The following is a 26,397-nucleotide window of genomic DNA, read 5'->3' on the forward strand; positions in this document are numbered from 1 at the left end:
ATATATATATACATATATATATATATACACACATATATATATATATATATATATATATATATATATATATATATATATATATATATATATATATATATATATATACAAATACATACATATAGAAAACCGGAGTTTTCAGACGCCAAATTATTGAACAGAATGGTTAAACCGTAATACTCGTGACATAAAAGGAAAATATCACCTTTCGAGCCAAAATAATATTAAACTTGCATATGGAATAAAAGATCATAGTTCCCTTGCACAATGTAGACTAAGATGTCTCAATTATACAGTCCAAAAGGGTCTATGTACAACACTTAAGATTCGGGTTTAATCATACTATCTGCGACCACACCAAAGTACTTAATATCTTCCAACTGATGTGGGTAATGTTTGAAGAACATTCTTGAATATTGTCATCCTTTGTCAGCGTGTAAGTGTGCAAAGGACATAAATTCTAAAAAATTTAAGGAAGAGGCAACTTTCCTAGGGTCATGACCCGCTGGAATACTTCCCGGGTCAGCCCTTCTGAAGAAGTAGGTGAATTTGGACTTTAGCTATGTCAGAGAAAGATTAGATCCTGTCGTCTCCCCTTTAAAAAGATAACTGCTTTTAAAGGCCCAGTTCTTGGATAGGTAGACTTTATGGTACTCTATGGGACACAGAGAAGGATCCTCCTCTGGTGGAACAATCTTCCAGGGACCCCAGCATTTTGTGGGAAGTTTGTTTTTCTCCATAAATGCAGCATCTGGATAAAGGTTTACCTTCCTTGAATTTGAGAATTCAATGTGGCTAACATCCATTGAAAGGGCCACAATCTCACTACCTCTGGCATCAGAAGCCATAGCAAGCAAAAGGATAGACTTTTGAGTAAGATCCCTCAGAGAGGCAGAGGCGTTAACTATCGAAGAGGAAGGTGCAGGACTTTATACAAAGATCGTGAAGTAGCCTTGGGAGTAGCATCAGATTTCATTTTAGCACAATCATTCGGGATCTTATTGAACGGCTCACTATTGTTCGATATCAAAGGCATATCCTATCGGTCTGGGTAGTGCCAAATTACATGAGGCAATATTTGTAGAGAGTAGACCTTCATCGTGTAGTGAAATGAAGAAAGAAATTTCTGAATTTTCTTTGAGTCACAAGGGCGAGAAAATCATTAGCTGAAGGGATTTTGTTTTCCAAGAGGAAGCAAAGACAGTCGTCTGTAGAACAACCTGAGAAAGGGCTTTGTGTTCCAGAATAAGAGGTTACCAATTGCTCTTGGGTCTCTTGGGAGCCACTACAGCTGCTGTTCTCCTGATAGGCGGCAGTCTTTTCAGTACTCTCAGATACATCACATCCATTCCTGTTGTTTTCCGATCTAAGATCGGTGCTACATACTTGGGAAGCTTCTTGTTGAAGCTTGTGGCAAAGGTATATATTTGTAGTTCTAGTACTTGCTCTGGAATGCAACTGAATGAATTTGCGTCCAGAGATCATTCTGTTTCCTGAGCTTTGATTTCAAGAGGGCGTCAGCTGTACCTTTGCAAACCCCTTCTAGGTGAACTGCTGAAAGATGCAATTTCTTCCTTTTTGCTAAAGAGAGAATGGCTAGGATTACATGGTTGATCTGGGGAGATCTGGAGCCTGCCTGTTGACACAATGTACTATTGTGTTGTTGTCGATGACCAATATGATGTGTGATTTCGTTTTTGGCCATAGTCACTTCAGAGTTAGAAACACTGCCATATTCTCCAGAACATTGATGTGAAACTTCTGAAATGCGATCAATCACTGACTCTGCACTCTCTTGGAAGAGGAGTGTCCCCCTGACCCTGTTCCGGGGCATCCGTGTGAATAGTCACGGAAGGAGGGTGGTACTGTAGAGGGATGGAGTTCGATATACTCTTGGCAGTGGACCACGACTTGAGCCGCTCCCGCAGTAAGACCAGGGTTCTGTGGCAAAGATGTCTCCGAGCATTGGATGCCTTTCTTCTCCATATTCTGTTGGCATCATTGAATCTTGCTTTCAGGAATGGGTCTGTCATGGCAGCGAACTGTAACGACCCCAAAACCGTTTCTTGTTGCCCTTTGACAAGTATTTTTGAATGAAGTAGGCACCTGACCGGCTTTACAATTGTGGGAGAGAGAGGGTGTGTGACTTTGGATTCAAGTAAAGTCCTAGCTACTGGTATCTCCATGCTAGAGAGAGCTTGGACTTCCCAGGGTTGATTTGGAAGTTCAGAGATTGTAGGAAGTTCATAGCCTCTTGGGCTGTTTGAAGATCTTCTGACTTCGTTGCAGCCCAAACTAACTAGTCATCTAGGTACACTATCACCTGACGGCCTCTGTCCCGAAGTTGTTGGAAGATGGCCTCGAATAGTTTCGTGAAAATCCTTGGAACTTTACTGAGCCCAAAGGGCAAAGGTTTGAATTACGTAGGCCTTTCTTGCCAGTCTGAAAGCAAGGAAGGGAAGAAGCTCCTACTTATTGGAAGATGCCAATACACGTCTGTAAGATTTATGGAGACATTGCAGTCCCCTTGGGTTAGTAGGGTGCGTATTTGCAAGATGGTTAGCATCTGCAACTCGTCGTTTAGAATGAATTTGTTTAGTGAACGCAAGTCCAGAATAATTTGAAGTGTCAAAATCTTTCTTGTGCCTGCAGAATAGTCGCCTTTCAAATTTCATGGATTTTGTGCAATGGAAAACACTCTTCCGAAGTAGGTCCTGAATAAAATCCTCCAAAAAGGGGGTTGCTGGTTGAAAGAACCTCTTGAACTGTGGTAGTTCCCGTCTCCATTCTCAGCCAAGCCCTTTTGAGACTATGTTTGTCGTCTTGTCTCTACTTCCTCTGCCTCTAGTTTGAATGCCTTCCCATCTTACCAGACCCCCCTCTTATGAGCTTTGGCAGGGCAGAACATGGTGGTAGCTCTCTCATATACTGGGTTGAGGGTTGAGAGACTGTGAAACGTACTGCTGGGGAAACATGTACGCATTTTGAGGGATGGTGGCAACTGAGGTTGTCGCTGCAGAAAAAGATTTCCTTCCTTTGAAGTGACTTCTGGGCTTCTTGCCCTTGGGTTGAGTTCCTTTATTAGGGGTAAGTTTTTGTTTAGAGAAAATACCCCACTTGTCAATACGGCTCCTATTTTCCTGAGCCGCTTTGTCCATGACTTCTTTAATCAGTTTCTCAGGGAAGAGATCCTTCCGCCAGATATTGGAGTTGATCAGTTTACTAGGTTCATATCTGATCGTAGCAGCGGCTAGGACGTGTTCTCTACATGCTCTTCTGGCTAGGAAGAAAGCATGGAGATCCCTATAAAACATGATTAGGCGAGTCTTTACACAGACATGGAAGAGATCAGATTTGGAATATTTTCCAATAAGCATCTCTAGATAAGAATGGAAGGATAGAGAGGAACAAAGTCTCTCTTTAGCTTCCAGTTCTCCCTTCAATTCGGATTTGGGAATCCTAGGCAGTTTCTCATTAAACTGTTTGCCCCCAATGTCTTTATCTAGTTTTCCAAAATAGGAAGTATGTTGGACGTCCTCCCAGTTGTTAGAATCGTAAGGAAGGGCTGGAGATACAGGTTTATATTCCTCTAGCATTGGGAATGGCCGATTCTCCATTACTGCTTTAATCACGGCCTCTAAACCTTTAGAGGGAAAAGGGAAGACAGTATTCTTGGGGCACCACAAGTGGCCTCTTTCCTGCCAAAGACAGAAAGTTGGGAATTGGTGAATTCTTCGGTCCTGAACTCCCTAACAAAACGGGTTTGGGCCTTACCATGATCCAGAGTGATTGTTTCCTTAGGGATTGTATCATCCATATTGGACGCTTCCGAGTTAAGCCTTACTTAGTGGTAAGGATAGCTATCAATCGATGGAAAGAATTCCAATTCCAAAACTGGCTTGGAACCAAAAATCCCTCATATGAAGGAACCCTTCGGTTAAGGCCATATACTCGGCAGGCCGCTAAGGGTTCTTAACTGTGCATTTCTGGTAGGCTCAAAGCTGGGGAAGCTTTAGAAGTAGGTGCCTGTTGTGAAGCTTCTATCCTTGCCATTAGGTCTGCTTGAGAACATTCTTATTTGGTGGTTAAGTTCTCCATGAAAGCTTTCATGGACACCATTAGTTCCAAGTTACATGGAAGCGAAGGTTTGTCTAACATTGGAACTGGGGTGGAGGTGGAAGCTGGGGCTTGGATAGAAAGTAAGGAGGCGCTGGGACCTGCACTCACCTGATGCACGTCCAATGACTATTCTGAGGCTTCCGTGGTTAGCAGGATCCTTTCCCTCTCTGAAGACACAGAGGAATAAGTAGACATGTTGTCGCCGTCCAGGCTCATGACTTTCAGAGCGTCTCAGACTTCATCATCCGCATGATCTACTGGTACCAGCGGGAGTTGAGACGTCAGTAAATGGTGACCAAATACAAAGATCACCTCAGCCTTGGGAAAGAGGAGGACCTTCAGTTCCAGAGTGGAAAATAAAGGGCACCTTGTTATAGACCGTGGGCCCACCATAGGACCCCCCTCCCCCCCTCTAGGGATTTTTGTAGACCCAGTTTTCTCTATTCTTTAGAGACCATAGAATCAGAATCTGCTTGTTTGCACTTTAGCTGTTGGTGATTTTGGCCGTAATGGCGGCCATTTTGAATTTGACTTTATCCGCATATGGAAAAAATATTAGCAATGACTTTTTTCTGTTTATGTCTTTGTAATATATGTTTTTATAGGTTTTCTGGGACGAGGGACTCATTTTTGATAGTTGTAAAGCATTATCATCAGTATTTCTCAAGCTTTTGGTAATATTGAAATTGACAATCACACGGAAAAAGGTGATAAGCACATAGTATATACGAGGTACAGCAAATATGATATGATATGTAAACATGTTTTCTTGATTTTTTCTATGGAATGTTTATGACAAAAATCTTTGTTATCTAGAAACAGAACAAACCCTTGCAAGAAGACCAGAAATAGATTGCATGAACTGCATCATTGATGGGAATGCAATATTACAAGCGCAAGTAGCATTACCAACATCATTTGGTGAACTAGCTGAAAAAGTATTTGATCAACTCCCTAAAGTCAGTCGGGTTGATTTTGTCACAGACACATACCTGACTCATTCTATTAAAAATCCAGAAAGGAAGCGAAGAGGAGCATCAGCTACATTCTTGCTTAAAGGTAGCTTAACAAAAATTCCCAGAAATTGGAAGAGTTTCTTAACCGATACAAAGAACAAAGAGCAATTGATCCAGTTCTTACTGGGAGAGTGGAAACAAGATAAATATGCAAATAAGCTTAAAAACAGAGTTATTTATTTTGTGAATGGTCGTAACTGCGCCGCTATCACAAGTACTGATGGACTGCAAACAGAAACATATGAGGTTGAAGCCCTGCAGTCATCCCAAAAGGAAGCTGATAGTAGAATTATTTTACATCTTCATCATATGGCTTCTCAAGTATCTGAAGATTTCACCATTGTTATAAGATCACCAGATACAGATGTTTTCATCTTGTTGCTGAAATTTGCTCAAGTCTTAAAACAAACCATTTTGTTCGATACAGGAGTAGGAGACAAAAGACGCCTCATAGATGTACATAAAGTTGTAGATAAAACTGGTAAGGAGTTATGTGAAGTCTTGCCTTCCCTTCATGCTTATTCTGGTTGTGATAGTGTGAGTGCATTTGTTCGGAAGGGTAAATTATTACCATGGAAATTACTACAAAAGAACCCAGAATTTATTTCCACTTTCAAAAATCTTGGATCTAGTTCTGCTGTGGATGAAAATACGTATATCCAGCTAGAAAAATTTACTTGTCTTCTCTACAATCAGTCATCAACTCAGTCGTCTATTGACAAAGTACGTTACAATCTTTTTCTTCAAAGATACGTCCCCAAATCAGCCATAATTTCAGATTGTGATGGGATAGATATGAGTTTCCTGCCTCCATGCCGTATGTCACTCAGAGAACATATAAAGAGGGCAAACTATCAAGCACTCATATGGAACAGAGCAGATCAAGCTGAGCCAGATATACCTTCGCCAGACGGACATGGGTGGTGTCTCAGTGAAGGAAACTTAGAATTTGTATGGTGTAGTGGATCACCGATGCCACAAGAATTGATTGATATTCTAGATGAGCACGTAGAGGAGGAGGAGTTTGAGGAATCTTATGAAGATGAGCCAGAAGAAATTAACAATATCACAGACTTAATGTATGAGTATGATGATTAAAGATGCAATATTTATCATGAATCCATTCTCGTTATCTATTATGATTACAAATTACTCGGTAATATAGGAAAATATTCTGTACATATCTATTTAGCTATATCGATTAGTTCTATTCTTATAAAGGGTACTTTATCTAGTCCAATGTGCCAAAGGTATATTAGATTGCTATTTCAAGAAATTTTTCCTTAGCAGTTGCACTTCACTTTATACATTTGCTTTATGAAGAATTATTTTTATGAATGCCATAGTCAGAAACATATTGAATTTTTTTAAGGTTATGTAATAACCTTGTTCTTATGTTTTCCTGTTATATGAGGTGCTGTACATTAATGCAAAGCAAAAAACAAAATATTTATTTCCCTGTGCAATGAACTCATTACTCAGTTTCAGGTGAGAGTGTACATTTAAGCTCTAAAAGCCAATTTTTTTTTAATGGAATTTCTTATCAGATATAGTTATTTTTCTATTTCTTTCATAATCTATTTTTTTTTTGCTGCCAAATATTCTGTGTTTTTGTTCTTAAGGCTTAATATTATATTACCAAAATGATTACTTTAATTCATTGTACCTGTACCAAAAACTTTCATTTATAAAGAAAATAAATCACGATTTCTTCATCTATGTTTGTCTGTTATGTGAGAATGCTGCACATTACATCTATTCACAAATTATAATATTACTTTTCTTGTGCCATTAATTCATCAGTCTTTTCAGACTAGAGTATGCATTTAAGTTCTAAAAGAATTTTTTTTTTCTTTAATCAAATGTCTTATTAATTATGGTTGTTTGTGTATGCATTTCAATCATAGTTATTCTCTTATTACCAAATGTTCCTTTTTTTAAGCACCAATATCAACAAAAGGAGTACTTTATTTTTTTTCTTTTGTGTTTGTACCACAAAATATCTTTTGTAATAGAAAAATCATAATTTTTTCTTGTAGTTTATCTTAATGTCCTTAATTATTTTGGGCCAAAATCCTCTGACTTAATCTATTATGTCGGCTTTAGGAGATTGATTGATTGATTGATTGAAAGTTTTCTGGCATCCTGACATCTAAGGTCATTGACGCCGATACCATTTACTGTATATGAAAATTAAAAGAGAATTCGATTAAAACCATAAAAATTAAGAAGTCATTAAAATAGTTAAATAGTTTTCAGAAGACCTGCTTCTGAAATAAATCTAAAAATTCCGCTCGCATAGTAAGACACATCATGTCCAAGAATCTTGGCAAGGATAAACCTGCCATCCTCACCTTGAGCCTCAAACAGATATCTATTTCTTAAGTTAGTAAAATTAGGGCATTCGGTCAACAAATGCCTCACTGTTAAAGGTACTAAGCAGTCCTCGCAATACGGTTGGTGTTGGCCCTTCAGCAGAAACTCGTGTGTCAACCGTGTGTGACCAATACGGAGACGACAAAGAGTCGTCTCCCATTTTCGGGGAATCATGTTATACCTCCAAGGTGATATGATATTTGTTACTTCCCTCATTTTATTGCCGTCTTGACTGTCCCAGTGCTGTTGCCATTTATCACAAACCAATTTCTTGATGTAAGGTAGGAGATCGTTACATGGAATGGGATACCTCCTTGGTAACAACTCGGATGCCGCATTCTTCGCCAGTAAATCTGCCTTCTCATTCCCAGACACACCTACATGTGCTGGAACCCAACAAAATCGAACAGTTATACCTTTCCGTCCAATAATAAAAAGCCATTCTAAAATCTTTAAAACTAGAGGGTTACTAGAATTAAAAACTTCTAAAGCTTGAAGAACACTCCTTGCATCACTAAAAACTGTAAAATTACCCTCCTTTTCCAAAGCTATTTTCTCAATAGCGGTTAATATGCCATACAGTTCGGCAGTAAATATGGAAGCTGTTAGAGGAAGTGCACCTCTACAATTAAAATCATTACTATGTACTCCAAATCCAACGCCAGCATCAGATTTGGAGCCATCAGTATATATAAAAGTCGATCCTCTATGTTCTTCGACATGTTCCATAAAAAGAGACCTGGATTCTAAGTCAGTCATATTCTTCTTAACTCCAATAAAGTATTTACAAAATGATATGTCAGGTAATTTCCATGGAGGTGTTGATGATACCTTGAATGGAAGTACCTTATTTCTAATTATATCCAGACTACTTAAAAATCGGTTCACCCGAAAGCCATAAGGTTGAGGAGATTTTGGGTGCAACTCAAAGTATGATGCGTGTCTTACAAGGCTTGCAGTCTGAAAGGCTAGAGAGCTAGGGAGTCTTTGCAATCTAAACCAATACCGAAGAATGGAAGACATTCGGTAAAGGTCTAGTGGTAACTCTCCAGCATCAACAAGGAGACTTGGGATAGGCGAGGTTTTAAAAGCTCCAGTAGATAATCTAATACCTGCATGATGTATCGAGTCTAATGTTTTTAACCGGCTTGGGGTGGCTGAAGAATATACCTCACAACCATAACTAATTTTGGAAAAAATCAAGGCCTTGTATAATTTTAAAATAGTATTGCGGTCTGCCCCCCATGATGTATGGGACAATACTTTTAAGATATTCAGAGCTTCAACACATTTAGCTTTTAGCGCTTTTAGGTGAGAAACCCATGTAAGTCTACAGTCAAATATCAAACCTAAAAATTTGGTTTCCGATACACATGGTATCCGTTGACCTTTAATGTATATATCCGGGTCTGGATGTACTCCCCGGATACGACAAAAATGGACAATGGTAGTTTTACTTGTCGAGAACTTAAATCCATTCATGTCAGCCCACTGGATAATTTTATCAATAGAGAGTTGGATTTTTCTCTCAACCATTGCCATTCTAGTGCCAGCAAATGATATTGAGAGATCATCCACAAATAATGTTGAGAGAACATCCTGGGGAATGGCTGAGGATATCCCATTAATTGCTAGTGCAAAAAGGGTTACACTCAGCACACTACCCTGAGGAACTCCTTCTTCCTGGCACTTACTCTCTGATAGAGTTTCCCCCACTCTCACTTGAAAAACTCTACGTGAAAGAAATGCCTGAATAAATAGTGGCAGCTCTCCTCTCAATCCCAATTCATGAATGGTTTTAAGAATACCATATCTCCATGTGGTATCATATGCCTTTTCAAGGTCAAAAAATACTGTAACATGGTGCTGTTTGGAAGCAAAGGCTTCACAAATAGAAGACTCAAGTCGTATCAACACATCAGTCGTTGAGTGCATTTTTCGGAATCCACATTGAATCGGTGATAAAATACCTTTCTTTTCAAGGTACCATATCAGCCTTGCATTGACCATCTTCTCCATGATTTTACATAAACAAGATGTCAATGCAATAGGACGATAGTTTGCTGCTAAAAACTTGTCTTTACCGGGTTTTAAAAAGGCTAAAATAATGGCTAGTTCCCAAACACTTGGGTAGCTATGATCATGCCATATTCTATTAATAATGCTTAAAATAAATAGCTTTGTATTAAAATGTACATGTTTAATCATTGCATATGGAATTCCATCGGGTCCAGGGGCTGTATTGTTGCAATGAGCAAGTGCGGAATCAAATTCTCTTTCAGTGAAAGGAGAATTAGACGACTCTTCCCTTCTTGTTGCAAAATTTAAAATTTTCTTTTCTTCAGTGCTCCTATACTGGTGACCAGGGGCTCCTTCACACTTGCTGGATACATTTGAAAAATGATTAGCCAGGGCATTGCTAACTTCATTTGCTTCAGTTACATACTGGCCATTCACCTTCAACACTGGTGGTGGGTTGGGGGTGAATTTGCCAGCTATCTTTTTTACTTTCCTCCACACAGAAGATGGTGGTGTTCTACTGTTAATAGAGGAAACAAAAGACATCCATGACTGGCGCCTTGCTTCTTTCATGGCACGACGGAACTGTGCTCTACATTTCTTGTACATTATTAAATTCTCATCAGTTCTGCGTCTACGCAATCGTGTTAGAGATCTTCTTGTGGCTCTGTGGAGTGCAGTTAGTTCTGAAGACCACCACGGGACTGGTCGTCGTTTGAATAACCCTGTTGTTTTGGGAATTGAATTGACTCCTGCTGTATGAAGAGTTCCATTCAGTAGGTCTATGGCATCATCAACACTTTCAAACTGTTCTGCTCTCCCTTCGATTTCACTTAGCTCACAAAATTTAACCCAGTCTGCCTTGTCTAGATTCCAACGTGGCGATCTTTGCAAAGGCGGACCCTTGTTGGTGTTTATAATGATTGGTGCATGATCACTAGTATGCCAATCATCTAATGTCCTCCAATCAAAATCAAGAAGGCAGTTAGAGCTTGCAATTGAAAGGTCAATGCATGACAAAGTACCTGTCTGAACATGGAAGTGTGTGGGCTCTCCTGTATTAAGGAGTCCCACATCCTCATTCTCCACAATTGATGAGATAATATTGCCCCTTGTGTTGGCCAAAACATCACCCCATAAAGGATGTCTACCATTCATATCTCCAAGTAAGAGAAAAGGTTGAGGGAGTTGTTGAATGACCTCTGCTAAATCATCATATAAAATATTATCATTTGGAGGTAAGTACAGAGAGCATATTGTATATTTTCTCCCTATATCAATTTGTACAACAACTGCCTGCAGGGTTGTACGTATAGACATGGGTATTTGGGGAACATCTCGACGAATGTACATGAGACTTCCGCCATGGCTCCCTGCTTGTTGATTATATGGTGTTCTATAGCTAACATACTCTCGAGGACTAGGAGTGTTAGAATCAAGCATACTTTCCTGTAGACATACAATTATGGGGGAATGCTCATGAATTAGGAGCTTAAGTTCTTCATATTTCGCCCTCAAACCCTGACAGTTCCATTGCAAAATGGAGGAGAAAACTATGGATTATTTCTGGAAGACATCTTGGATGAGGTCTTCCCATTAGCAGTTTTTAATGTAACATTATTACCAGTAGGTTTCTTCAGAGGTGGTCTTGTTATGTTGGGTTTAACGTTGGTGATTTTCTTTGTATTCTTTTTATCTATTTGTTGAGGTGGATGGTGGACCTCAACTTGAATTTCTGATTTATTCAGTCCATCTTCTGGTTCATTAGAAACATCAACAGACAAAACATCAAATTTATTTGATGTCATAACCTTAACGTTTCTAATGGAGGGTGGAGAGAGAGATGGAGGTCTCTCTCTTTTGCGATTAATAGATGGTGGGATTCGAGGTTTTTGCACCTTTCCCACAACAGGTGCATCAGGTAAGTTAGTCTTAAGTGGAACCTCCATCAGATCAGGCAAGGACATGGCCTGAGAGAGGTTTGTATTACTTTTTGTAATGGCGGCTGAAGGCTGTACAGCAATGGGCAATGACCTAGTGTTAATACACCGTGGTAAAGCCTCAGGAGGTGATAAGGTTACCTCGTTATTTGACATTTTGTCAGATAGTATACTTTTTTTGGAGCTATTGGCAGTGCTAGGTTGGTTTGATTTTAATGCCTTAGCATATGTATTTGATTTATTTAATAATCTTTTGGCATGGGTCACACTTATGTGTTCTAAGTTTGATTTGTTGAGGGCAGCTTCCTCCAACTTATATAGCTCGCAAATCTTATCTGTTGATTTGTGATTCGAGCTGCAATTTAAACACCTGGCTCCAAGTGCACACTCTCCATGGTAAGATTTGGAGCAAATACCACACATCTTCTCATTTTTGCAAACTTTGGACGGGTGCCCAAATTTAAAACAATTAAAGCATTGCAATGGCTTCTGCTTGAAGGGTCTTACTTTAATCCTTTCGTTCTCGATAATAATATGAAAAGGTACATCAGCATCCTGGAACGTAAGGATTATCATTGATGTACCTGGGACTTTATGAACTTTCCAAACATTTAATGGACACATGGCCAGTATCTCCTCCTCTGTAAAATCATATAGGTCTCTGTTAAAAACTACGCCCCTTCCGTAGCTAAAATTTAGGTGGGGTTTGACATCTAACTTAATGTCATCATTATTTATTTTCATATTGGACAATATTACCGACTGTGTACTGGATTTGGCATGGATAAGGAAACTATTTTTTCCGAAACGAGATATATCGCCTGGTGCAATAGTTCCTACTTTTTTCTGAATCAATTTGCATATTTTAAAATAATTCCCTGTAACCCCCTTTGATTCAGCTATAAGCCACATCGGTGGTTTTGGATTTCTCAGGGAGGGCATGACTGAATCTGTGCCTTTTTCCAACCAATCGGCAGGCCTGTACACATCTAAATCTTTTGGTACCTTATCGCAGAGAGCAGCCGCGACATTCAAGTTATTAATTTTAATATTATTCAAATTACTTATTGCACTAAATGCTTCGTCATAACTACTATAAGATATCCATGAATCCCAAGTTTCAGCTTCAAGTTTCATCCTTATTTCTTTTATGCATCCATAGCATTCAAATGCTTTACATAGATCATCATAATTTGTTTCTATTGAAATTTGTGTAACATGGAGGATTCGAAGTTTCCTCGTGTTACCCAAATTACTCGATTTAGAAATATCAGTAGAATGGTCCTTTCCCGTTCCGAGGTCATCAACAGAGCTATCCCTTATCACATTAGCAGAGGTCGTCAACAGTGCCGGGGGAGAGTCAGCGTATCCAGGGGATGGGGGTTCGTTCCTTAAAGAATCCATAATAGTAAAGAGAGGGAAAAGAGTTAGTTTGATGTACCTGCTCGAGAATGTTAGGCCATCACGTGTCGGAAAGGAAATTTGCACTCTCTACTATCGGCACAATGAGAGTATACTTCCCAGATGGTCCACTCCATACCCTACCCGAAGGATAGCATCAAAACAGATATAGAGGCACAGGTGTAAGCTGAACCCGCCTGTTAGGACTGAGACCAAGAAATTATGGAATCATCCTCCCCATATCTATAATGACGGGCTTCCGGCCAAAAGCCGAGAGTCCTACCCCAAGCATTGGATCCCCCTGGATTCCGAAGACCCAACACTTGAGAATAGTTCCGCCAAAAAGGTCCAAACCATCTTCGGGATGGCTGAAATCATCCAATACTCTCATATATAGCTTTGAATGCAAACACCTCCCAACCGCGATACCTCCTCCCACTCATCAAAGCAGGCAGCAATAAAGGATGTATGAACATCCCCGCCGGGGCTACAATGGATGTGAAAACATCCAAGCCATAGGAGAAAAGAAAAAAAAAAAAAAAAAATATATATGTACATAATATATACACACATATAATGAGGGAAATTTTTCTCATAGAGTTTGGAAAGCAAGACTAAAGAAAGTTTGTGAAATTAGGATAAGGTTGAAGTAGTATTGAGAAAAAGAAAAAGGTAAAAGAGAGAAATTTAGATTCGAACTGGGGGAGCAATTTCCCCAAGTTCGAGAGCCCTCTTGCCCGTCACCAAGTTTCAGCACGGGAATTAAATGCCGTGCTGAAGCTTAATGACTTCATCAAGGCATTCTCTCATTAAGAGGGCTTTAGGAGATTAAACTGCACCAAAGTGACTTCATTTTTAAGAGACCAATGTATAACGATCTATATGTTAGATATATAAATACTTATCGTAAATTTTATAATATATAAGAACTGTATTAGTAATAAACTAACCCAATGAACCCAATATACCTTAAAGAAGAATATGCATATATCAATTAGGTTAATATTTCCCTATTCTTTGGCCACTATTTTTTTTAAATTTTGGTTTGTAGCAACCAAAATCTCCAAAAGCCAGTCTGCAGATAAGCGTACTCTGAATCTATTGCCTCCAAGAAGATGAAAAAGTAATGTCTAAAAAAATATCTTGGAGCTGGGCGGGGTCGGCAACTAGCCTTTGGTTCACAAGAGAGGACGGGTTGTATCCGAGCATTATACCGCATTCTAAGCGGCAAAGATATTTTTTCTCACGCTATCATATGCTTTAATATATTTCTGAATATGACATATTTTATATGAAATTACATCTAAAAGACCTGCTCTTTATGAATATTTTGATGCTGTCAATCCATCTTTTCACTGAAATAAATTATAGCAAACTATAGTGATATACATTTTCTTGGTAGCTCAAAATTGAATTTTGAACGTAAATTAAGCCAGAATTCTTTATTATTTCGATAAAACAAACTATTTCATTCGATTCTGCATACTTTTAAACCCCTAATTCCATACCACTTTTATAAGTATTGGTTTATTTCTCTGCGTCATATATAAAACTAACATTATTTTATATTACATTTTTTTCCCTGAATATTTCTCGAATTTTGGCTTTATCAGCCAAAATCACCAGCATCCAGGATGCAAACAATCAGAATATGAATCTATAGACTCTAAGGAATAAAAATAACATTGTCTGCAAAAATCCCTAGGGGGGGGGGATGATTTCACCTGCTGGCCCATGGCCTATTAAGAGCTTTTCTGGAAGTCTCTTGCCCAGTGTCGGAGCGTCCTCCGACGTCGATCTCGAACATCCAAGGAGACGTCATTGGAGTAGAAGCCAGTTTGAAGGAGATCCGTGCACACCTGGCTGTTGGTAGGGTCCCAGATTGCAACAGAACATTTCCGAAACATGGTATTCAGCGTGTTTCCGGCAGGTCTTGTGGCCACAGAATAACTTGACCCACCTGGTACAGTGGATCGTTAAACCTTCCATGTCATCAGCAACCAGTAAAGATAAGACATTGAAATGAATACATATCATTAGAAATCATATCTTCTTAAAATTAGTTCAAGAAAATAAGTCCTAACATGATTAAACCTACCAACAAAGAATGGCTAAATCTAAAATATAATCAGAACACACGATAAATACCTCAGAAATCTGTAGCGATTTATGAAGCAAAACATAATGACAGTGTGGTAGGAATATGGAGGAAAAAATCACATCAAAGGAACACCAAAACCTACGGATCAGGTCTTTCAGAACAGCCTATGAAGGGAAGTTCACTCATCCTACTGCCAAGATTTGAAACAGCTGCCTCCTAGGCAGCAGCACCTGAGAGGCTACAACTATTTCTAGTAGCCAGTAAAAGGCTGACCTGTCACTACCCCAGGCATGTCGACACAAGGTGGCAAACACATCGTAAAGTCAACAGGGGGAGAGTGAATAATCCCACAGGGAAGGGTCCACACTCAGGGGAAGTACAAGAATGAAAGGCAGTTAATAAAGTGAACCTGCAAAGCCCTGATCATTATCATTAACTTATAAAATGTGGGGGTAGAGCCCATAAGATAATGAGAGCCATACAAGACAGCCAGGATGCTAAGAATTAGAAATTCAAATGATGTCCTGAAAACCAGGCAGGATCTAATCCACCAACCCTAGAGGACTATGTTCCTCATATGTGGGATAGGAAAGAGCAGATGACTAGTCTAAGACTGCAGCTGAGCGGCAGAGAGGGTGACTCATAAATAACACACAGCCAATGCTAGAAGAACTCAAGCTGACGAGACAGGAAGCAGAGATAGGAGGCGGCACCTCTTTCTAGATAGGCTAACCTTACAAGAGTAAAGAATCCATAGCAAGAGGAATATAGCACAGGAAGAGAGGCTGCAGACATAGAATAATCACTGCCAAGGTAGCAGAGGAGAACACCAAGGGGCGCCTACTCTACACCTAGATAGGGCTAGGCCATAGGGAGAACTGTGTAGGCAAGCATAACCTACCTAGCAGGTGAGGGAAAGCTAAAAAGCAAGGGTGAGATGACTAGACAAGAGGAACATAGTTGCAGTACAGTCAGGTTATGGCCTAACGAGGAAGGGAAGGGACAGCGAAACACCCAAGGATAGTCTCTAAGGTGGCAGAGAGATTGTTAGCCAAGTGAGGAAAAACTCTGACCTACCTAGGCCTTGAAAGATATCCTACAAATATTACACTAACAGACACAAGGGAAGGGGAGGGAATGGGTGGTGGTGGGAGACTCAGAAATGGTGAGGCAGCATAACAGGAAGGCCTAACAGCAATATTAGAACAACAATAGTATTCCAAAGGGGCTGCCGTGATAGGGCACAGAGGACAAGTCCTCAAAACCAACCATAGCCTACCAAAGACTAATAGAGAAGCCTAATAATGGTTAAGAAGGTCTACTAATCAGCATAAGAACTAGGGCTAAGGCATTGCAATGGGTAAACATAAGTAGACACAGGGAACATGATTCTAAGACCTGTGCCGCCTCACCAAACCTACAGGATAAGTGGAAAGGGAAAACCGTCACTGCAGGGCAACTGAAAATACTATCCAACTCCCAGAAGGACCTTCAAGACTGCAGCTCCCCGCCGTTATGAATTGACAGCATTGGAGGATAGACAGCTTCACCTGACCAGTAAAGTTTAGTGAAAGAAGGGTATGGTGCATAGTGAAAATTTTACTAGGCATGGCCACCGGCTAAGGTAGGCTATCCTAAGTCAATGCTGATAAAAAAACGAACAAGAAACACCAAGGAAGGATTGGGGGATACCATAAACATACCACACTTTAGAATTAAAAAAAAAAACATATTCCTACAGTAAAATGACAGTGATTTGGAACATGGTGTAATGGCGTTGAATGCATGCCAGCCTTGGGACAATGAAAGCAGACAATTCAATAAAAATACTGGGTTGAGACATGAAATTCTCCAACACACGAAAAAGGGAGTACTCACCTTAGTCAATGAGGAAGAAGCTGAAGCATCCATGATCGTAAATAACTCAACAAGCTAAGAAAAAACTAGCAGAAACTCTCCAAGCAACCAAGAGAGATGGTTCTGCAAAAGGGGAAGGGTTTAAAAGGAAATGTGTTAGTTGTAGCACATTGATATTGGGAGTTGAAACGGCTCTCTTGCCCACGTATCCTAGCCACGCTTTTCCTTCGATACAAGGTTTACTCTATTCGGGGAAGGAAAACCATGGCTTGTTATAAAGCCATTCCTGATTTATACATAATATCTCTCGGGATATTTGCTCAGTAGGTTGGAACTCCTTTAATATCTTGAAGGTAAATTTCTCTGGTATATCACTCACGGAAATATCCCAAATAGAAGCTGCCAATGCGGAACTTCCATAGGACGACATAGGTCGAGCCCAAAAGACTACTCATTAGTATTGGGGTAAGCAATGCAATGTATTTTTAATGTAGTCCTGCTTTCAGAACAAATCTTTATTCAGTATTCGTTAAAATATCTAAATAACATAAAATCTGTAGTAATAGGTCATGATTCTCATGATGAAAGATAAATAACAGGTAACCTGTAAAGCTATAAGCCATTTTAATTATTAATTACTGAAATTTAAATGCTTTCAATGACATGAATAAAAAAGAAGGATTGCATTTCATTACTAAAATGAATTTTGTATCATATTTAATTGTGAGGTGTCTCAAATGACTGACCAAAGTATTCCATGTAGAGGTTTCTTTGAAACAGAAATTTTAACAACAATTAAACCTACGAACATGGTTTGGCAACGTTATGTTGATGACATTTTCACATATTGGGATGATAGCTGGGGAGATTTCAATATATTTTTCAATAATCTAAATTCCCTAGTCCCTAGCATAAAATTTAAAACTGAATGGGAAAAAGATGGAAAATTAGCTTTTTTGGACATACTAATTATAAGGGAATCGACGGGGTATAATTTCACTGTGTATAGAAAACCAACTTTCTCTATTTCCTACATTCATTTCTTTAGTTATCACGACATTTCTGTAAAAATTGGAGTAGCTTACAATCTATTTCTTAGAGGTTTGAGAATCTGTTCCCCAGCCTACCTAAGTAAAGAATTTGAAATCATTCGTAAACAACTCGCCCAGCTATTCTACCCGACGTATGTCATAGAAAAGGCAATCAACAAAGCCAACACGATATATTATAAAGATCATGTTACTAACCAAAGAGATTTTAAAAATAAGATAAAACTCCCATATATAGAAGGTATTGAAAATATAACAAATAATATGAAAACTGAGAACCCCTTTGTTTTTCCATATCCCAAGACCATAGGAAGCGCCATTATTAATGTTTATCAAAATAAAAGAGATATAGAATCCGGCGTTTATAAAGTACCATGTGGGGATTGTGAAAAAGTCTACGTTGGGGAAACGGGCCGTTCGCTATCTCAAAGATTATCAGAACACAAAAGATCTGTTAGATATGGCTATGAAAACTCGGGGATTTTCGTTCACCTTAGGGATTTAGGGCACCAGATTAACTGGAGTGAGTCGTCTTTGCTTTTTAAGAGTACCTGTCCGTACAGAAGGAAAATCCTGGAATCAGCCATCATAAATCAATCAAACACAATGAACCTATCTGGCGGCCAATGGAAAGCTGACACAGTAGACAATATTCTTCTCAATCGTATCATGAAGAAGATAATCCACGGAGACCGACCACCAGATATGCATCAGAGGTCAAGACTTCCTCCGAGCGGCTCAACAATAAGAAGACGCACCTGGATGTAATTAAATTTGGCTAATCCTTCCAGCAATTATAACAACTATAGAACAATTGAACACACCCTTTTGCTTTCGTATATAAACTGTCACTCTCCACTGTATTCCTCATTTTTACTTTACATCCTGAAGAGGGTCGATGTTTATTGACCGATATATAGTGTGATTTATTTATATTTCCTGTGTTTCTTTTATGGGCCTTTTTGAAAAAACATGTTAAACTGTTCGATTACAGTTATAAGTAAGATATATATATATACATATATATATATATATATATATATATATATATATATATATATTGCCTATATGTATGTATATACATACACTTTATATGTATAGCATATATATATATATATATATATATATATATATATATATATATATATATTGCCTATATGTATGTATATACATACACTTTATATGTATAGCATATATATATATATATATATATATATATATATATATATATATATATATATATATATATATATATATATATATATATATATATATATATATATGTATGTATCTGGAGAAATTTTCATCTATTTCAATTGGCTTCATCCCTGCATGTTATCTTACAATGCCAGTTGTATATTCTTTTTTTAATCATTTATCACAAACAAAGGATCCGATTTGTCTCTTCTCTACGTTACACAAGAGACAGTTGAATTATCAAGTTTGTTAAAGAGGTAATTTCATTGTACGAGACAGAGAGCCATGTTAAAATTAGCTGAAAGGTTCAACAGGTTAATTTATGATCATATTATATTGTTTAAATGGCCGGCTCTTTCTAAAGTTTATCGTAAAGAGAATTCAATAATAGGGTATTATGCTCTTATTTATGCGTTCCAAGGAGATTCTAGATCAGTGTGCAATCATACATCAATTATGTAAGTATAATCACGTATTCTTTACTAAGACATATCCATATATATCGTTTTTTTCCTGAATTAATTAGAAAATAAAGATAATCGGTTTGTTCGATATCTCTAAAAGTAGTGTTACCAGAAACACACTTATATTTTGGTATTTCATAGGAATATACATATTTGTATGTTTGATTTTATCTACTATCTTTTTTCTCATCCCATACCTACTTCAAACATTATTTAGACCTTTAATGGTATTTCTAATGGTATTATGTAAAAATACACAAACACAAGCAAGAACAAAAAGATAATACTGATTTGTGTTCAAGAGTATAGTGTAACAGATGAATGCAAACCAATGGTAATGAAATATCATAATTTTGAAATTGACTTAAATCCTTATGAGCTAATCCTTTATTCCCTTAATAGTTGAATTCAATCATCAAGAATAATTATTTTCTATGAAAAAATTATTGTTTATGCATTAAATCCTCTACATTGAATAACCTATTGTTTTTAAATTTGCAAACTGTTCTGTGGGGGATTTTGCCATTATTGTATTTATTTTCCCTTAATGTTAAAGAGTACTTACCTACAGGATTCCTTATATATCCTTGTTCTTGAATTAAACATGTTTTGGTATTATTTTGTATTTAATTACTTACCTCAGGTATTGTGCCAAGTTTGGGCCCCTATTCTCTGGTACTATTTCACTGGGCGGCACAGGTCGGAGCCCAGAAAAGGGATTTTGACGAAGGAAAAATCTATTTCTGGGCGAGAGACCTGTGCCGGCTAGTGAACCAACCCTTCTCCCTCCCTCTTGGGTCCCAATCTTGGGTGCTATAAGGAGTGACGTCACAGGCGTGGGTTGGAATGTTGGTAGTGTTGTGATTTATCACGCCCCAGTATTATACCGACACCTATTAGGTGAGCGAGCTGGGTTCAACCTAGCATTCCTATAAAATTTTTTCTCTGGTAAACTCATAGCAGTTTAACCTTAGAAATGATGTAAAAGGTGCATTTCACTGGGCGGCACAGGTCGGAGCCCAGAGATAGATTTTTCCTTCGTCAAAATCCCTTTTTGAAGGCCAGGGACGTAGCTATGCCCCTGACATCATGTGATCTAGGGCGACGTGACGGAGGAGGGTCTGGATTCAGGGACAGATGAACACTCTACGAATCCATGCAGAGATGGTGTTCTTGGTGACCCCCCTCTTAGTCCTCCCAGTGCTAACAAACAGCGCTTGCACCTGAGGACGGACTGCAGCCGTTCTTTTGAGATATAGCCTCAAGCCCCTTACTGAGCACAGTAGGAGATGGTCTGGGTCATCTGTTACAGAACGGAGACTCAAAATCTGGAAGGAATTGAACCGAGGGTCCGCCACCCCCGGATTCTGAGTCTTAGCAATAAACTCCGGGACGAAACTGAACGTTACCGCCCCCCTTCCCATTGAATGGGCGATGTCATAAGAGAGACCATGAAGTTCACTGACTCGCTTGGCCGAAGCCAAAGCTAGTAGGAACACCGTCTTCCAAGTTAGGTGGCGATCTGAAGCCTGGCGTAATGGTTCATAGGGAGGTCTCTTAAAAGACCTGAGAACTCGAACCACGTTCCATGGATTGATTTAAAGTTTTCAGGCATCCTGACATCTGAGGTCATTGACGCCGGTAATATTTAACCCTGGATAGGTACGCTCCTCGGACACACCTTTAAGGGTATACTCGGACGCGAACGACCCCGACGCCAAAAAAAATTCTTGAAAAATCAGTTTTTGCAGTAACCTCCTTTTTTCTTTTGCCAAAAAAACTTCAATGAATGCTTAAAACAACTGTAAAGATAAATACTACTCATCTGCAGAAAAACTATTTATTATAAATATTTTAAAAAATTAAGTAGAAAAAAAAAACCTGACATAAAAATTCATAAAAAAAAGTTTATACATATATACACAAATCCTTTTAGGAATTGATTCTTGAATGTTTAGGACACATCTTGATGTATTTTGGATGAAGTCAGACCCATGGAGGTGAAGATCTGAAATGAGAAAAAAAGGGTAACTTTTTTTGGCCAAAAAAATTTGTCCAAATTTCATGAATTTTTTTGGGTACCCAAATGAAATAGGAAGTGGCTAATTTTTTTAGGGAATAAACATATGTTATCCTAAAATAGAAATATGTAAAAAAATCTTCATTATTTTGTAAATTACATTAATATCAGGGGCCATATCTAAAGGTAATTTTTTGAGTACTTAGAAATTTCGTAAAAAAATACATATATTTAATATATAATATGATATTTATGCAGGTAAAAATATACCAAAATATCACAAATTCTATAGGGAACAAGAATATATATAGATAGGGCAGCTTACGCTTCGGATATGTCCACAAAATGGCCGCCAACCACACTGACTCAGACTCCCTAATCTGCCACTTGAAATATAGGAAGGGTATGTCAATTTCAAGGTGTTATTTACTAATCTAATTATTATTGGATATGCATAAAAATTGTATGGTGGGTTGCTGGATAATTGTCGATTATTTTACGACTATAAAATTAAAATTCTGACCCAAAAAAAATTTTTTGAAGGGAAATAAAATCGAAAAAAAAAGAAAAATGTAAAACAATATATTTTAGCTAAAAAAATTTGATGATATTCAATCAAAAAAAAAGGAAAACAAAATTTTCCGACAAATAAACATCTAGAGGAATCATTACTCTGTGATAGTTCCTTAGTACGTAGTAATTTTGAAAGAATTGGGAAAAAACGAAAAAATGGCAATCACCGGAAAATCGAACACACCTATATATACGCCATATCTGGCTAAAAAAAAGATAGGCATGGGTAGCCAGATCATCTAGAAACACTTTCCAACACTATAAAAATATAATTTTTGCGACACTACTTGCCAATTCCTTACGGTAACATGACTAAGCAAAAAAATGCAAAACAATTAAAAAGGGGCACTCGCGGAAAAATGCCCAACATTCTAATATACGGCATCTCAGATAAAAAAAAGACATGCACGTATTAGCCCAACCATCAAGGCACACTTTCTAACACATAAACATGAAAAAAAATCAATAATATACGGCAATTCCTTACTACGTAGTAAATTTTTACAAATATTGGAAAAAAACAGAAATTGGCAACCGCAGTTAAATACCCAATATACCAATAACTACGTCGTATCTGACAAAAACAAAATAACGCATGGGTAGCCAGATCATCTAGACACACTTTCCAACACTAAAAAAGCAAAAGTTTTACGACACTATTTTGCAATATCTTACGGAAAAATGACTTGGCAAAAAAATGAAAAAAAATGAAAAAGGGGTACTTGCGGTAAAATGCCCGACATTCTAATATACGGCATCTCAGATAAAAAAAAAGACATGCACGTGTTAGCCCAACCATCAAGGCACACTTTCTAACACATAAACATAAAAAAAAAAATGAATAATATACGGCAATTCCTTACTACGTAGTAATTTTTACAAATATTGAAAAAAAAACAGAAATTGGTAACCGCAGTTAAATACCCAATATACCAATAACTACGTCGTATCTGACAAAAACAAAGTCATGCATGGGTAGCCAGATCATCTAGACACACTTTCCAACACTAAACAAGCAAAAGTTTTACGACACTATTTGGCAATATCTTACGGAAAAATGACTTGGCAAAAAAATGAAAAAAAATGAAAAAAAATGAAAAAGGGGCACTCGCGGTAAAATGGTCCTCGTGGTGATGAACGACATTTTAACTAAAAAAAAAATCATGCACATGGTAGCCAAACAATCCACCAAGACTTTCCACAACTGATAACCTATACAAGTTGCACCATTCTACGACAATTTCATAATACGTAATAACTTTGATAATTATGCAAACTACCTTAGAAGGGTAAACTCGGTCGCGAACGACCCCGACTCGTCTCAGAAATCGGGGAAGGAGTACAGCTACAGCAATGCACATCTGGACACTACTAGAGCGTGTAGGGGAGACACCTCCTGCAGGTCGATCACCCACAAATTCAGTCACGGGGGTGAGTCACGTGAGAAAAACCTGTTTTTTTTTTACGCTCGGGGTCGCGAACGACCCACCGTACCTATCCAGGGTTAATTTATGTATACAAAAATAAAAAATAAAATAAAATAAAAAAATAAAGAGTATTCAATTAAAATCATAAAAGTTGAATGTCATAAAAGTTAAATATTTTTCAGAAGACCTGCTTCTGAAATAAATCTAAAAATGCCACTTGCATGGTAGGACACATCATTTCCAAGAATCTTGGCAAGGATGAACCTGGCACTCTCACCTCGAGCCTCAAACAAATATCTATTCCTTAAGTTCTTATAATTGGGGCATCCAGTCAGCAAATGCCTTACTGTTAGAGGTACTAAACAGTCGTCACAATAGAGTTGGTGTTGGCCCTTTAGCAGAAACTCGTGTGTCAACCGAGTGTGACGAATACGGAGACGACAAAGAGTCGTCTCCCATTTTCGGGGCATCATATTATACCTCCAAGGAGATATGTCATTTGTTATCTCTCACATTTTATTGCCATCTTGACTATCCCATTGCTGTTGCCATTTATTGCAAACCAATTTCTTGATGTCAGGTAAGAAATCATTACAGGCAATGGGATACCTTCTTGGCAGCAACTCGGATGCAGCCTCCTTAGCCAGTGAATCTGCCTTCTCATTCCTGGGCACACCTACATGTGCTGGAACCCAACAAAATTGAACTGTTATACCTCTCCGTCCAATAATGAAAAGCCATTCTAAAATCTTTAAAACTAGAGGGTTATTAGAATTGAAAACTTCCAAAGCTTGAAGGACACTCCTTGCATCACTAAAAATTGTAAAATTACCCTCCTTCTCCAACGCTATTTTCTCAATAGCAGTTAATATGCCATACAGTTCGGAAGTAAATATGGAAGCGGTCAGAGGAAGTGCACCTCTACAATTAAAACCATTACTATGTACTCCAAATCCAACGCCAGCATCAGATTTGGAGCCATCAGTATAGATAAAAGTTGATCCTCTATGTTCTTTAACATATTCATTAAAAAGAGACCTGACTTCTAGGTCTGACATATTCTTCTTTTCTCCAATAAAATATTTACAAAAAGATATCTCTGGTAACTTCCATGGAGGCTTGATGATACCTTGAATGGAAGTACCTTATTTCTAATTATATCCAGACTATTTAATAATCGTTTCACCCGAAAGCCATAAGGTTGAGGAGATTTTGGGTGCAACTCAGTAGTATGATGCGTGACTTACAAGGCTTGCAGTCTGAAAGGCTAGAGAGTTAGGGAGTCTTTGCAATCTAAACCAATACCGAAGAATGGAAGACATTCGGTAAAGGTCTAGAGGTAACTCTCCAGCATCAACTAGGAGACTTGGGATAGGCAAGGTTTTAAAATCTCCAGTAGACAATCTAATACCTGCATGATGTATTGAGTCTAATATTTTTAACCGGCTTGGGGTGGCTGAAGAATATACCTCACAACCATAACTAATTTTGGAAAAAATCAAGGCCTTGTATAATTTTAAAATAGTATTGCGGTCTGCCCCCCATGATGTATGGGACAATACTTTTAAGATATTCAGAGCTTCAACACATTTAGCTTTTAATGCTTTTAAGTGAGAAACCCATGTAAGCCTACAATCAAATATCAAACCTAAAAATTTAGCTTCTCTTGCACATGGTATCCGTTGACCTTTAATGTATATATCCGGGTCTGGATGTACTCCCCGGATACGACAAAAATGGACAATGGTAGTTTTACTTGTCGAGAACTTAAATACATTCATATTAGCCACTGGATAATTTTATCAATAGAGAGTTGGATTTTTCTCTCAACCATTGCCATTCTAGTGCCAGCAAATGATATTGAGAGATCATCCACAAATAATGTTGAGAGAACATCCTGGGGAATGGCTGAGGATATCCCATTAATTGCTAGTGCAAAAAGGGTTACACTCAGCACACTACCCTGAGGAACTCCTTCTTCCTGGCACTTACTCTCTGATATAGAGTTTCCCCCACTCTCACTTGAAAAACTCTACGTGAAAGAAATGCCTGAATAAATAGTGGCAGCACTCCTCTCAATCCCAATTCATGAATGGTTTTAAGTATACCATATCTCCTTGTGGTATCATATGCCTTTTCAAGGTCAAAAAATACTGAAACATGGTGCTGTTTGGAAGCAAAGAATGAATGATTTAAAGTTTTCAGGCATCCTGACATCTAAGGTCATTGACGCCGGTAACATTTAATTTATATATACAAAAGTAAAAAATGAAATAAAATAAAAAATTAAAGAGTATTCAATTAAAATCATAAAAATTGTTTGTCATAAAAGTTAAATATTTTTCAGAAGACCTGCTTCTGAAAGAAATCTAAAAATGCCACTTGCATGGTAGGACACATCATTTCCAAGAATCTTGGCAAGGATGAACCTGCCACCCTCACCTCGAGCCTCAAACAAATATCTATTCCGCAAGATGTCATAATTGGGGCATTCGGTCAACAAATGCCTTACTGTTAGAGGTACTAAACAGTTGTCACAATACGGTTGCTGTTGGCCCTTCAACAGAAACTCATGTGTCAACCGAGTGTGACCAATACGGAGACGACAAAGAGACGTCTCCCATTTTCGGGGCATCATATTATACCTCCAAGGAGATATGTCATTTGTTACTTCCCTCATTTTATTGCCATCTTGACTATCCCATTGCTGTTGCCATTTATTGCAAACAATTTCTTGATGTCAGGTAAGAAATCATTACAGGGAATGGGATATCTTCTTGGCAGCAACTCTGATGCAGCCTCCTTAGCCAGTGAATCTGCCTTCTCATTCCCAGACACACC

The 26,397-nt window shown here is 38.2% G+C and overlaps 2 protein-coding genes across 2 annotated transcripts in view; one reads left to right on the forward strand and one right to left on the reverse strand.

Annotated features, from left to right (window-relative positions):
- Positions 1-26,397, reverse strand: part of LOC137633837 (carbohydrate sulfotransferase 9-like) — a 246,562-nt gene that overhangs the window by 85,349 nt on the left and 134,816 nt on the right. The gene's annotated exons all lie outside the window — the stretch shown is intronic.
- The window catches only part of LOC137633838 (golgin subfamily A member 6-like protein 26), a 72,090-nt gene continuing 49,786 nt past the window's right edge, over positions 4,094-26,397 (forward strand). Inside the window, exons 1-3 of the mRNA XM_068366079.1 lie at positions 4,094-4,196; positions 4,933-5,075; positions 5,265-5,669. Of these exons, the coding sequence (XP_068222180.1) occupies positions 4,094-4,196; positions 4,933-5,075; positions 5,265-5,669 (651 nt within the window). The remainder of the gene's footprint in view (positions 4,197-4,932; positions 5,076-5,264; positions 5,670-26,397) is intronic.

Source organism: Palaemon carinicauda, chromosome 43 (assembly GCF_036898095.1).
Source record: "Palaemon carinicauda isolate YSFRI2023 chromosome 43, ASM3689809v2, whole genome shotgun sequence".
Classification (NCBI taxonomy): domain Eukaryota; kingdom Metazoa; phylum Arthropoda; class Malacostraca; order Decapoda; family Palaemonidae; genus Palaemon; species Palaemon carinicauda.